This window comes from Candoia aspera, chromosome 8 (genome assembly GCF_035149785.1).
Source record: "Candoia aspera isolate rCanAsp1 chromosome 8, rCanAsp1.hap2, whole genome shotgun sequence".
Classification (NCBI taxonomy): domain Eukaryota; kingdom Metazoa; phylum Chordata; class Lepidosauria; order Squamata; family Boidae; genus Candoia; species Candoia aspera.
The window spans coordinates 40,290,968-40,305,939 of record NC_086160.1 but is presented as its reverse complement, the minus strand read 5'-3'; the positions used below and the strand labels follow the sequence as shown (position 1 = coordinate 40,305,939).

General features: G+C 35.9%; 2 protein-coding genes across 2 annotated transcripts in view; one reads left to right on the top strand and one right to left on the bottom strand.

The window, feature by feature from the left end:
• The window catches only part of SMARCA5 (SWI/SNF related, matrix associated, actin dependent regulator of chromatin, subfamily a, member 5), a 28,993-nt gene extending 20,695 nt beyond the window's left edge, over nt 1-8,298 (top strand). The window contains exons 21-24 of the mRNA XM_063309753.1: nt 2,474-2,592; nt 3,578-3,790; nt 7,189-7,299; nt 8,008-8,298. Coding sequence (XP_063165823.1) covers nt 2,474-2,592; nt 3,578-3,790; nt 7,189-7,299; nt 8,008-8,073 — 509 coding nt within the window. The 3' untranslated portion in view covers nt 8,074-8,298. The remainder of the gene's footprint in view (nt 1-2,473; nt 2,593-3,577; nt 3,791-7,188; nt 7,300-8,007) is intronic.
• Nucleotides 8,299-11,749: 3,451 nt separating this feature from the next.
• Nucleotides 11,750-14,972, bottom strand: part of FREM3 (FRAS1 related extracellular matrix 3) — a 75,704-nt gene continuing 72,481 nt past the window's right edge. The window contains exons 22-25 of the mRNA XM_063310723.1: nt 14,596-14,722; nt 13,052-13,239; nt 12,814-12,960; nt 11,750-12,670 (exon numbers count right to left, since the gene is read on the bottom strand). Of these exons, the coding sequence (XP_063166793.1) occupies nt 12,146-12,670; nt 12,814-12,960; nt 13,052-13,239; nt 14,596-14,722 (987 nt within the window). The 3' untranslated portion in view covers nt 11,750-12,145. The remainder of the gene's footprint in view (nt 12,671-12,813; nt 12,961-13,051; nt 13,240-14,595; nt 14,723-14,972) is intronic.

Genomic DNA, 14,972 nt, shown 5'->3' with positions numbered 1-14,972 from the left:
ATCAAAAACGTTTTATAATTATGGAATAGATGCACTATTGCTTATGTGTTTGATCCTGAATTTCAGAAGTGATGTTTAAGCTAACATAATTTTGGAAAAGGACAACCAATGTGGATAAAAGTTAGGATGTGCACAGAACAAAAAACATACATTTTGTTCTGAGCCTGAAACAAAATACTCTGCCTGAAACAGTCTATTGTAATATGTTAAAAGGACTTCGTTTAAACAGAAAATAATTTGAACCAGTTTTAAATGTTGGGGCTTTGTCAAAACAAGAGCCCAATTTTTTAAAATAAAACCCTGGTAACACAAAAAAGTCCCTTTTGCTTTCTTTTCATTTTAGGACCCTATAATAGATAGGGTAGCAGTATGTGCTGTATACTGCTACCCTATCTATTATATACAGCAAACCATCTTGCAGAAAAATTAGGGAACAAAATTTGAAATATTTTTTAAAAGTCCATTATGGAGGTGTTCGTTTCATCTTCCTGTACTACTTCCCTTAAAATCAAGTTCAAGTGCATCCTTTTTCCTTTGCCCCGAAAGTTGCTAATTGAAAGAAGTGTGAGGCGAGACCAGTGGGCTGGCTCTCTTTGAAAAACAGTTACAGCACAGAGACCTTGCACATAGCCTATTCAAATAATTACCCCTTCAGGGAAGGAGCACATTTTGGGAAAAAATGAATTGCAGTCCATTAACTTAAATGATATTTCTTTCACAAATGTTTTAAGTAAATATTTAAATTGTATCCATCTGAACCCAGCTTTGTAGACAATCAGGAACATGGACTGTCTCCTTCCCTCCTAATGTTGATTTAATCCTTAAACCTATATGCTGCCATTTTCAGTTGACTCATGTCCGTAGTATGTGTAACATTACAAACAATAGAACACAATAAATGTAACGTTAAAATGTACACAGTAAACAATAAAGTAGTCAAGTTACCACAATAAACAATAAAGCAACATTTGAAGGTTCATTTGCAGATTTGCTTCTTTTTCCCCTCTTTTTGGCAGCTTGTGCTGGTTTGCTGCCAAAAACCTCCAGAAGGATTGGAGTTTCTTCTGGCAGAATGAGCATGAACAGTGCAAGTACATAATTTAAGCTTAGCAGGCCAAGCATCATAGATTACTCATAGATCTTTTGCATTTTTAAGTGCACACTGATCACCCCACAAAGTGGATCAAGAGAATGTGTAGATTACAGTAAGGAACACAACTGTGCAAAAGATACTCATTTTGCTTTTTCAAATGCTAGCATTCAACTAGACAACTAACCCAAAGGTATTCATTAGCCATAGAAAACTTTTGGAAAAAGGAGAGAACTGTACTGATCATTTTCTAAGGTTAGTGTGAGTGTACATTCTCTATGCCCTTCTGTCCTATTGATTGCGGATATTTCAGACTTCCCTTGAAGATAAAGGCACACTGAATTTATAGAGACATCCTGAATCTCAAAATCAGTAGGACCCAACACCGTGCACAGAGTGCGCATACTGCGCCACCCCCTCCGTTCAAGTTCAGCAGGCCAAAATATAGATATTTTTTCACTTACATTCCATCTGCTTTTCCTTTGAAGACCATAAAAGTGATGAAAGTTTGTGAATCCTTTAGAATTGTCTGTAATCCTGCAGCACTATGACCATATTGTAAAGCTTTATCTAAGTCCTGTTAACAGTTAAAAATATTTTGGTTAAATACTACTGTATCTTCTTTACTGAACACATTGAGCTAACTTTGAGCTAATTTTCACCTCTTTGTTGGGAAAAAAAGTGTAAAGCACTAGCACAAACAGCTCTCTTAATAGGGTAAGATGATCAGATGTTCCAGCAGTGGGATAGCAATCAGGTGCTTGAAGGGCCATCCCTTTTAAAACACGCACAAATCAGTTGTCACTATCAGAGGCTGTGCTTTATGACACAGGCTTGTGGAAGTGAATAAAAGAGATCTCTTCAGACCTCAGAAAAAGGGTTGTTGATCCCCATGAAAATGAAAAGGCTACAAATCCATTGCCAAACTTAAAGAATCCTAGGATAAAGCACAGGATCTGCAGGCCACAATTGCATTGTTTCTTATAAAGAAAACATCCAGAAAGAATGAGATGCTTAGGAAGAAGGAAAAAACCACTGTTCTCCAGAATGCACATTGCCTTCCGTCTCAGGTTTGCCAAAGGGTGATCCAGCAGACTATCGAGGCAATGTTCTGTGCTAAATTCTACAGGAGAATGTTAGGGTAAGTTTAAACAAATCCTAAACTGACAAGTAAATCTATCACAAAATGGTGAAGCAGCAGAAATGTCATCTTTTGAAACTGCCAAGTCAAAGGCCTCCTCTTCAGCCAGTTGACACCTTATAGGTGACTTGATGTGAGTAGGAATTATGTCAAATGTAAAGAGCAATCAAGATAGAAAACTGAACATTAGTTGATTTACTTTGCAAATGTGTGAGACAAAACTAATAGATTACTTTCTTCAGCTGTTTTCTGGGAACGATGTAATGAACTTCAGGATATAGAAAAGATCATGGCACAAATTGAAAGAGGTGAAGCTCGAATTCAGAGGAGGATTAGTATTAAAAAAGCACTTGACACAAAGGTAATTGCATTTTAAGTTGTATCATGTGAAAAATGGTAACTGTTATATTATTAATAAGGGATGATACTATTGGTTATCTTTCTAATACTGTCTTTCCTATTTTCTTAAGGTTTTTTTTTCCATATTTCAGAAAGGAAGGTTGATATATTTTCTGGTTGACTAAAACTAGAATGGAAACCTTTTTTCAGCACTTCCTTTTTTTCAAGTCCTACTCTTCACTGGCTTATTTTTATCCCTCTAGAAATACTTCTAAGTGCTGAGATGATTGCTGTCCGTAACACACTGCACCCCCCCACCCCCACCCCCAAAAAAGAAGAATAGCAACACCAATTACACATGGAAAGACATTGTAGGGTGTGGAGTAAGGGTAGTGCAACTTCTTTGGAGGCAGGGCTGGCATTCCTAAAATAAAAGGCCAGGACAAAAATAAATTTTATTTTATTGACAGATATAATTACAATTTACTGCAATTAATGTTATTACTATCCAGCTATGTATTTTAGTCTTACTTCTCATTAAAAAAATAATTTGATGTCGATTCTAGAGGTCTCCGAGGGGCTACGTGCAGTCCTTGGGGCCTTCTGGCTTAGGAGCAAGGACTTTGCACCCCAGAACTTCACTTAACACTCACATAACCTCAATTAACCTCACATTTGCCCACTGAGGAATGTGTATAGATGTGGGGAAGCAGTCTTGACCTTTGAGATGGCTTTAGTTCCCTACTCAGAAACTCGAAATTATCAGATATTCCTAGTCATTCAAATTGTATTTATAAAGCCTAAAAGAGACTACTAGTTTTTGTGATCTTTTAAATGCCTAATCCATTCTTCACATTTGGAAAGAATGTCTAAATTTTTGAAAGGTTGCTTTTCTACAAACCAAGAGGGATTTTTTTTACTGCTAGATGTACGTACTAGTTAAATTTCCAGTGAGTTTGTGCTGATTATTCCTTTATATGCTGTAGTGATCTGTTTCTTTTCCTTAGATTGGCAGATACAAAGCACCTTTTCACCAACTGAGAATATCATATGGTACTAACAAAGGGAAAAATTACACAGAAGAGGAAGATCGCTTTTTGATCTGTATGCTTCATAAGCTTGGATTTGACAAAGAAAATGTTTATGATGAGTTGCGACAGTGTATTCGCAATTCTCCCCAGTTCAGATTTGACTGGTTCCTCAAGTCTAGAACTGCAATGGTAAGTACTAGTTTCCATCGGATGGTTTCTTAAACAAAAAGAATCAGAAAATCACTTTGTAGATAAAGCTGTATTTATTATGTATAGATAATCATTATTATTTCTTATGTTCTTACCAAAAAATGGTGGATTGGTGGTGACAAGTGAAACCTGATTTATCAGAATAACATTTGATTGCTCCACTTGTTAGCTGTAAGTTTCCTAGTACGATTCTAAATGCTGGTTATTACTTATAAAGTCCTACATGATCCTGGTTACATTAGGAAAAATCTAATTCAGATAGAGTCTGTTTTTCCTATCCTATGCGTTCGAACCATGTCAATATGCTGCATATTCCTATCTCCCATGAAGCCGGGAGCAGGAAACCTGCTTTCTCTGTGGCTGCTCTAGTCTTACAGAATACCTTGATCCCTGATCTCCCTCCCTGTAAGAATTGAGGAAGGAAATGAAATAATTCACTTACGCCCGGCTTTGGGATCTATGTTTTTGGAGGGATTCTCTTGACAGACTTACTGGCTGGATTTGCTGCTATTATTATTATTTAATGGTTTTGTGATCTTATGGTTATTTTTTGTATAGCAGTATGCAAAAGTTTATGAATGCCTGGTCACACTGTATGTTTCATTGAATCCCTAAAGCTGACGTAATCTCAAATTTCAGCACGTCTTTCTACAAACTTGAATGCATACTTAGTGTTTAATTTGTTTACAGGTTCAAAATAAGAAAACAGTGAATATAGCAATGTAGCTAAGCAAGAAAAATCTCTGCTTGAAAAAGATATCTGTCAGATCTGCAAAAGCTTTGCCCTTTCACTCGCTGCCCCTTTTCTGTGGAGTAGCATTTCCCAGGGATCAGAATCCCAAACTCTGCAAAATTCAGGAAAGCCACAGAGCCCTGTGTCTCAGCAAGACTGGGGGGTGGAGATGTTCTGTTGTTGTTCTTCTCATAGTTGGTGTTTGCTTTAATTAATGTGATTTATGCTCACCAGTGGATAAGCATAATACAGCTGTCCTGTACTTTGTTATTTTTACTTTATTATTGTACTGTTTTTACCTGAATTTAAGAGATCAGGAGCATATTTCATTCAGTGAGTACTGATTGGAATGGCCTATAAGCCATGAATGAATGAGTTAGTAAGTGAGTGAATGAATGAATGACAAAACCCACAGATAGGTGATTTGCTGAAAAGTGGCTGACATGGGAGTAGTTGTCCACTGGTCTATGTATAAACATTGCTTATACAACAATGATCTTCATGGGAGATATTTTTCTTTCAAAAGTCATTGTCTAAGGAGTACCCCTGCCAAAAAATATCCTGGATGAGCCTAAAACTTTTTGGAATAAAGTGCTTTTGGCTGATGAAACAGAAATTGAACTGTTTGACCACAAAGCATACACAATAAATTTGTATGAGAAAGGATGACACAATTTTTGAAAATATCACTGTTAGGCACAGGATTGGCTGTATTATCCTTTGGAATCATATAGCAGCTAGTGGCACAAGAAATATTGTATGAGTGGAAGAAAGAATGGATTCAACTAATAACAACTTATCCTAGAAGAAAATGTTCCACAGTCAGTGATGAAATTGAAATGGAAGGCGGTTGGCTATTTTAGTAAGCCAGTAATAAGCAACATACCATGAAATGTAGAAAAGAAAGTAGTTACAACAGGGTTTCTCAACCAGGGTTCCTTGGAACACTAAGGTTCCACGAGAGGTCACTAGGGTTTCCCTGGGAGATCACGATTTATTTAAAAAATTATTTCAAATTCAGGCAACTTCACATAAGAGGTAAGTTTCATTCTTTATTTTTAGTTTAAGAACACTGTTCTTAAGGTCTACACATGAAATAAATATAATAATTTTGTAACTTGTGTCCTGTATTTGACTATGAATGAGCAGGGGTTCCCCAAGGCCTGAGAACTATTTCAAGGGTTCCTCCAGGGTCAAAAGGTTGAGAAAGGCTGAGTTATAGGAAACAAAAATAAAAGGTGTAAGACTGATCTTCATAGTCCCAGACTTGAAAATCTCTGTGGAGATCTGAAACATGTAGTGTATGCAAGAAAATCCAAGAATGTTTCTGAGTTCCAAGAATACTGCAAGAAACAGGAAAAAATTCCAAAAGCAAGAACAGAGATACTCTTAGCTGGCTATTTTAGAGCTGTTACTTTTCTCAAAGGAAGTACTACAAGGCACAACCTGAAAGGCTGCTGAAACTTTTACAGCTGTCCTATACACTGTTTTATCACTTTGAATCTATAAACATTAAGCATTATATTGAGTATGCATTCACATTTTCAGAAATAGGTCATGCTTGACTTTGCATCAGGTACAGATTGTGTCAGCTTCTATTGATTTAGGGAATCACTGAAACAAAATTTGACCAGGAGTGCCTAAACTTCTCCATCCAATTGTATGATTGGAGCGGCATAATAGTTTTTTAAAAATGTTTTTAAAAACAGTCCTCATTTAGCCACCACAATTGTTACTGGGAGCTCTGTTAAGCAAAGTGGTCGCTAAGTGGGAAATCACATGACCATGACGGTGCTTTCCTTTTCCCCATTGCCCCACTCTTTGGAAGACTCAGTCCAGCACTGGGATAATTAGCAAGAAGGGAGTTAATGTTTGTATTTACATTCTTTGGAGAGGATGGAATTACAAGAGAGTAAGCAGGCACACAATGGGGAATACACATCGAAAGGAACATGCTGGCTCTGTGCAAGTGGTGATGTCACCTAGTCGGGTAATGAATGTCTGCAAGCAAGTTCAGAGAGCACCAAGGACTCTACTTTGTTCTTATCTAGGGACATAGTTCCATCCAAAGATACTGGAGATTCTGTGCTTCGTATAATTGTAGTCCAGAAGGGATGTTGTCATTGTTTATTGAAGTAATATAATGACTACACATTTCTTCTGCTTTTCTTCTCTTCCTGCTTCCATCCCACCAAGGGAAGTCCCCCCCCCCCATATGTGGTGCTGCTTCTAGCAAAACATCTGAGCTTTGTACTTGTTCTTCTTCAGAAATGATTCATATGGCTGTAATCTTTCTCTTTCTTTTGGAAGCTCATTTTTTTCTACAACTCTAGAACAGTGGTAGATGATCTCTTGCTTTCTAGATGTTTAATTCTAAATCACCATAATGTCTCATTGTTAACTGTATTGATTCCTGATGGAGTGTAGTTCCAAATATCTAGTAGTTGTAAATTGTTGACAGAGAAGCCTTGTAATCATGGCTGGTTTGGAAGGCTGGGAGAATTATTTTTCCAAAGTTCCTCTTACATGTGTAAGTATCTATACAGTGGAGATAGCTGGAGAGATGAAAACATAATTGTGTGAAATTCTTTGTCTACGTAGTGGCCATTATACTATTGAGTCTTCTGCTTTGCTCTTGACTCAGGAACTACAACGAAGATGTAATACCTTAATCACCCTGATTGAAAGAGAAAACATGGAATTGGAAGAAAAGGAAAAGGCAGAGAAGAAGAAACGTGGACCAAAACCATCTTTGGTGAGAGTAAAATTTATTTAACTGTGAAGATTCATAGGCCATTTTCTTCAGATGATTTGAAGAAAATGATATGACCACATTTTTGAGGAATGTGTATGGGAAAAGATTATGAACCCATATTAGCTATAATGGTCCTAACAGCCAGGAAACACGCTGAGACAAGGAACTGGTCTCTAATGTTTATTGCTAGTACATAACAGGAATCCTAACAAACTGAAGAAGCGTGGGAAAAACCCAGACATATAAACCCCAAAGGTTAAGGCGGTCCCGATCTGTGTCTCTTTGAATGGCTGACCAATTCCTCAGTGCTACGCATGCGCTTAACAGTCTGGATGGGAGCCCCCTGGTCGCCATCCTTACTCATGACAATAATTCCCAATTCTTGTAGTCTTTTAAACAGCACATATTAAGTCTGTTTATTAAAGTTGTAGCTTTTAATCACATTTTTATATTGCTTCATGCTAAGTGACATGGAGCTTACCAGGAGCTTAAGATAGTCATCGTAATATTTTCCTTCTAGGTTCCTTTTCCCATATTATTATAAAAACTATGAATTTCCTTTAAAATGCAAAAAAATTATGCTATGAAATTTTATATATGAAAAACAAGTTTTTAAATGTCTTTAATTTCACTTTAGCTTTGTGGTCTTTAATCATGATGAACAAAATTCTCAGAGCTGAGACTTAACTTTTCTCTTTTCTGATACAGACACAGAAACGTAAATTGGATGGTACTCCTGATGGAAGAGGAAGGAAAAAGAAACTAAAGCTGTGAATACTGAATTCTTGTAATCACTAAATTTAAACTAGTTCTTTAATTTTACGGGTCTTCATAAGATGTACTTTACAATTCTCAACTATTATGTCATTAAAGGACATTGGGTTCATGTGTTTACTTGCTGAACTAGAAGAACAGTAATGTAGTTTCACTTTTTTAAATAAAACAGCTGTGCTGAACTTTTTTTTACCATTAACACTTGAAATAAAAAATAGGCTTCAACTAGTGGTTAACGTTTTTTTATATATATTGTTCAATTCTTTGTTTCACTAATACGCTAAATCGCACTACCCACTAGTAGTTTATAGACACTGTGCTTAGGTTTCCAGACTTTATATAGAGTTTTCAGAACATGTCATGGGCTGCTATGGAAGGCATATCCAGTGATAAAATCATCATTTACCACTAGGCAAACTAAATAGAATTATCCATGCCACTCCATTAGTTTCCCAAGAAATCTCTGTATCACTTCAGCTTAACTTTTGCCTTTTTTAATGGGCAGGAGAACATATCAAACAACCAGCCACCCACCATTTTTATTTTCTAGGAATATTTCCATGGGACACAGAAGCATTGCTGGAAGTATTATATTGGAATTGGTACTTTGCACTATAGCAACAGTCAGTCTTGTTGATATACAATGTAATTACAATTATGCTTATCCTCACCCATTTTTTTTCTCCTTTTGGGGCTACTTTTTCTTTGTACTTCTCAATTATTTTTGTATTCGGTCATAATAGGAATAAGCAAGAAGCCAAAATCAAACTGTATTCCCATTTGTACATCATGTTAAACTGCAATTGTAACTGGTAAGCCAAAGAAAACTGTTTCAAATTAGCTTACTACACAATAACCAGAAACAAGCCATATCATGGCATAGCATGACGTTTTAGTTAAAATCTTTCCAAATTTTATTTCTAAATTTCTCATAGCAAAACAAGAATGAATCTTTTTCTTAGTTGTGCTCTTTAACCCACATAGTAGGTACAGTGTGATTTCTTTCTGTGAAACCTTCACATATACAATCACTGAAAAACTGGTAACTCAGCAGTCATTGGTATTGGACCAAACTTCTGCATGTACAATTTAAACAATCTGCCCCTGGACTGAGCTTTTTATTTTTCTTAGGTTATGGAAACAACCAACTTCAAACTTAGCTATCAATTTACATTGTTTTAATAAAGTGTAATTGGGTAATATATATTTTACTGTAGGAAATGTGCAGAATAAAAGAGCAAAAAGCTCTTATGTAAGGATAAATTTTAATATAGTAACTTTATATTTTCTAATGACTTAAAAATAAAAGAAAACTTGTTCTGGTTCAATAAAGTGTTCTGTATTTTCTACAAAAATAAGGGCTATCCACTTGTACCAGCTAAATTCAAGCTATTCTCTGTTCTGTGCCTCGTATATTGCAATATGACAACAAGTGGAAGAAGCAATACTTCTGTGAAAAACACATTTTTTATAAAATGCCTGAAACCGTATTTTGGTAACTTTACAATCATAGAACATGAACAATATAGCATAATACAGTTCAAACGTAATTGTTTCTGTTCTTGATAACCTAGCTTTACCTGTGCTTTGAAACAAGTAGGTTAAATACACAGATAAAAGCTATGACTTACAGATATATTTTGTATTTAAATGCAATATCATAAATTGCAGTAATCTGCTGTTCAGGAAGTATTTTATTCTACATTAGGGATGCTAATGAAGGAATGCTGGAATTTTGGTGGCTTTCCACCTTCGGATTGCCAAATGAAAAACTGGACTGCTGTACCAATGTGTACATCATTTACAGTAAAACTTTGCAAAGAGAGCGATCCACTGAGTTTAAATCTTCCTAAAACCAAAAAAACTTCCATTGCCAATTTTAAATTGAGAATTTTCTAAATCTCATAAACTTCATAAATGTTCTATTAAAGTACTTTGGTTTAACAAAAAAGAAAGGAAGAGGAGGAGGAAATGAAACTGGCAGCTGCTATGTTCAGGCAAATAAAGGGTACTGAAGAAAATACAGTGTGGTCCTCTGATATGAATAACTTGAACTTAGGTGGTATGGGTGGATAAAAATGTATTATTATCATTTGGAAAGGTATTAAGGCTGTTCATATTAGCTTTGAACGCCTTAAAAATGTCAGTCTGCTTTAATGAATGTACAATGCTGTTTGTACAATGCACTTTTCCAAATAATCTTGCATCGCCCTAAATGAGAAAGCAGCAGCAGCAACAGCCGGCAGATCCATAATTGATAATCTTATCCTATACAGCAGGAGACTTATGTTCTAATGATTTTTGCCTGATTGGCTAATACGCACTATGAGTTATTATTTTTCAGCAGTACTAAAATGGTTGTGGGATTATAATTTATAGATTGGTCAGTAGTCCTATTATTCTGAGAATTTCTTTCCAGCCAACAGGAGGTAGATGTCTTAACTAATGCACATTTACTGTATTATATCAGTTAAACAAGATAACTCTTATTTAAATTACCTGTATTTGCATATAGACAAATTACTGTCCAAGCACCATTAACAGGCATTTCCTCCTAAGCATGAGAAAAAGGAAATGCTTTGTTTCTAACAACACAAATGCTGTTAAAAAAAAATAAAACTAGCTGTCCAATTAACCAGGGATAGTTCTTAGTGTATCAAAATACTTTCCATGGCATCTCTGATTAATTAAAGCTTTGATCTCACATACACATTTACAATGAATAGATCCCACTTGAAATTGGTGTAGTTTCTGTATAAGTTGGGGCAGTCCTATTATGAACATACTTTGTTTTTCTGTGAGGAAAAGTCATTTGAATCCAAAACATTCCAGACGTCTGGGGAAAAATTTACTACATGAAAGATACATAAATTCTGTAACCAAATTTAGTATTATGCCGATTAATTCCACACCAGATCCTCAGGAAATGGAGGCAATAACCTTACTTTTACTTGTTCTGGAATTATACAGATTCCAGCAGTCTCTGTGGAAACGGTAGACAATTCTAATTCATAGAAAGATGAAGGGAAAAACTAAAAGTTACTGCCATCTGCTTTGAAAACCTAAAGCATATGGCAATAGTTCAGGTAACAGCATTGTGGAGAAAAGTGTCTTGCCATTGGCTATCCTGATTTTCCTAAAATAACATTGAAGAGCCCTTTGCAAGAATTTCTTTTCAAATAACGTGACGTTATTGTCCCACTGTTTTTTTTAAATGTCCCATTTTAAAAAATGGCTGCATTTGATAACATTTACTATGATTAGCCAAATAACAGTTGTTTTTAAAAATTAAATAATTGAAATGTCCAGGCACAGTATTTTACAATATTTGCCAAGTTCCATTAGGAGAGAACTGTTTGAAATAACATTAACAAAATATTACTAGCTGCAGGCAATTGGAATGAGAAGCTAATAATGATTTAGTTTTATAATGAGATTAATATTATATAAATACAGAACATTGCAGGATCTCATATGAAAGACTAGTCGCAATACCTGTATATTAAAACATTGAAGGGACACTTTCTTTAAAGTTTAGTGATTTTCCAATACAGTGTTCCTCTCACCAATACAGATAATACAATTCTACTCTGAGATTTAATTATAGGTATTTTGCTTCTACCCTATCTAGTTAAAATTTTCTCTTAACCACCCTCCCACCTTTCCATATAAAAAAGGTATAAATCTAAACACTATACAAATTAAATGAAAAGGAAATCAATATCCCTTTGAATAGCACCAGGCTTTCATGTTGATACATAAGGCACACTTATAGCTGCTACCGGATTTTTTTTAAGCACCATTTAGGGGGAAAATGCTAAATTCAATTAACATTGTATTCCAGGAGTTCATCCTGTGTCCTTGGGCATTGGTGGCGGTGGAAGTTATAAATAAGTCACTTATACAGATTATTGTTGCTACACTTTTCTTCCAAAAGCTGGAATCACACACAACATAGCACCAAAACTGCAGCCGCCTAATTCCATATCTATGCAAGCACAGACCCACCCAACCCCACGCGGTTTCCATTATGTAGTATCTTCAAAGAATCAGCCTAATCTCAACAATGCAGTTAGACTTCGGAGCTATCACTGTTGCTGTGCTGTGTAGTCATAGTTTCATTGCTATTGGAATGATTGGTAAATGAACTTGTTTTTCCATCAGTTGAATGTCTCTTTCGCTTCAGAAGGAATACAATGATTAAAACAGTGCAGATAAGAAGCAACAGTCCAGCTGCACCTCCAATAATGGGAACTATCTTGTCTTCTGCATTACTTCCTGTAATTTGCAGGACTGGCTTCTCATAAGGTTTACCTGCTGGAGACCATTCTTTCTGCTTGAGTGTATTTTTATTAGATCGGTCAAGAGCTATATGCTGGATATTTGTTCCTCTATTCTTATCAGCACCGATATCTTGGGCAAGAGCAGGAATATCAGAAATAGCTCTCCGAGAGTGGCTATGGAGTGAGGTACTGTTACCGAAAGACAAATCATGGCGATGGTCCTCAATACTTCTCTTTCCAAGGCCCCTGTGGGCATTCTCGCGTGATCGAACCATGTAAATGGTGTGGATGTACCACTCCCGACCTGCTGCTACCTATTAGATAAAAAAAGATGGAAGGAAATAGAAAAATAGAAAACCAAGCAAAAGGCAGAAGGCAGTGAGACTCCAGGGGCTGCACACCTAACCAGTATGTAGGTATTTCATGCAACAACAGTATGATCAACCACATTTTTTACCTGGAATAATGGCGTTGACAGCAGGCTGAATCCATCAGAACCAGGCTGCTTTACTAAAGGATAGCCGTCAATGTGATCAGCTGCTAGCTTGGCACGGAATGCCATATTTCCAAACACTTTTGCTTGTGTATCTGGTTGAGCTTTATCCTAGGGAATAAACAAATACTGGTATATTATTAAGTTTAAACTTAAAAATGAGCTTTATGAGCATTTATTGGTCTAGTGTCAGGATACATACCAGGATTTTGAATCTGTACAATAAAGAAGGTGAGTCAGCTAGGCAGCCATATTCTTTGTTCCTTGGATTATACTTGGGAACGTACCCATCGGCCCCAGTACATAGGAACACCTTCTCAATCTTACAGAGGAAAGACTCTCCTAAGTTCTGAACAGGATCCACCATGACACGACCATAGATTTCTGAACCTAAAATTAAAGAAACATGTTTTTAGCTCTTCAGAGATGCACAACTAACACTGTGGCTCCAAAAGCCCATGGTTGTAATTCCCAAAGACCTCAAACTCAATAACCAAATTATAACTTTTCATGTGACAGAAAAGTAAAATTAATAGACTGAGATAATCATATTAACTATATTTAATTTCAATTAACTTTAAATATAAATCAAATTTATTTTTCACCCCAGATCCATTTATGACTTTGAAAGAATAGCTCTTGGCATGCCATTCAAAGGGGAAGTATGGCCTCCTAGCCTGTAAGATATTACACAGACTGATGCATACAGGAAATCCAAATTCAAAAGTAATCATGTTCTTTGAGTAGCTAAAAAAATGTAAATCAATACAATCTATAATGTGGTAATTATTATTTTTTGTTTTAATTTTAAAAACCCTACAGTACAGATCAAACAAAGTTATATCTGAATGAAATAATATAAGCCACAATTTGCTTTTAAGGTTTGTTTTTTTAAAACTCCAAAGGTCTGAAATCTATGATATGCTTTTGCCTGCCATATCATTCATATCACCCGCATAGCATGCTTATTGCTTTGCGAAGCCAGCATAGGAAAATACCTGTCCTGCCACTCACTGCAAGGCACTTGGAGAAGGAAAGGCATAAAATTCTGGATGACTAGATTTCTTGTATTAAAGCTTGTATTAAAACATGTTTTTCTTATACCGAGATGTTTTAACATATTATTTTCATTCCCTCCCTCAACAATGGCTGGATAGTGTTATTTCATAATTCCATATAAATATTGCCCTTACTTTGAGCTATTAAGAAAAATGCTTTATGTTGCTCATAGATGCTTAGTTCAGCATTTTCCTTGCTCTGCTGAAATTTCTCGCAACTCTACTTTTCTTCACTAGGGGGCAGCCCTCATTCAGGACAAAAGTACTGTAAAGAGGATTTATACTGATGTTACACTCGTGATTTATCTTTTTGTCTTCCTAGCCACAGTTTGAGTAGGACTTTTATTCAGTATAAAAACAGGAATTCGGTTTCCTAAGGAATGTTTTTTGCAGGGTGACTTTACACAATGCATTTTAACTCTCAGAAAGAAGCACTTAATACAAAGATGATTGTATGTCTGCACCACTGTAACTTTAAATACGTTTTTCAATTCATAGTGCAAGAGGACAAAAATCTCCTTCTTTCTCAGTAACACAGAATGTGATATAAGAGGATAGTATTTCTCATGGCATTGTCCCATGCAAATGGACACACATTACAGTTAACAACAGGCATTTTGCAAGTGTGGATGGAATGGTTTGTTGGCATCATGCTGTCTACTCAGATGTATGTTAAAGCTGACTTTACCCTCTGTGAATGAGACATCAGTTCCTTCTCCAAATCCTACAGAGCCATCAGATAGCCAAAGATCCTTCTTGGATAGCAGAAACATTTGGGTATTGAGATTAAATTCAGCTGCTACTGGGTCACTGACCTACATAAAACAAAGACTGTTCAGGGAAATCATTTTGATTTTCTTTCTGAAAATCTAGCAATAGTTAATTTCAGCTTGTTCTCAAGGTTATTGGAAAGACTCATGAGTGTTCAACGAAGTTAAACCAAACAACAGAGTGTGGACCATGTTCTGTGTTTATAAATAATTGCTTCAATAATTGTGTACTTTGTTAAGTTCCATTGTTCTACATAAGAATGCAACCTTGAATTCCTCCTCACAATCTTACAAG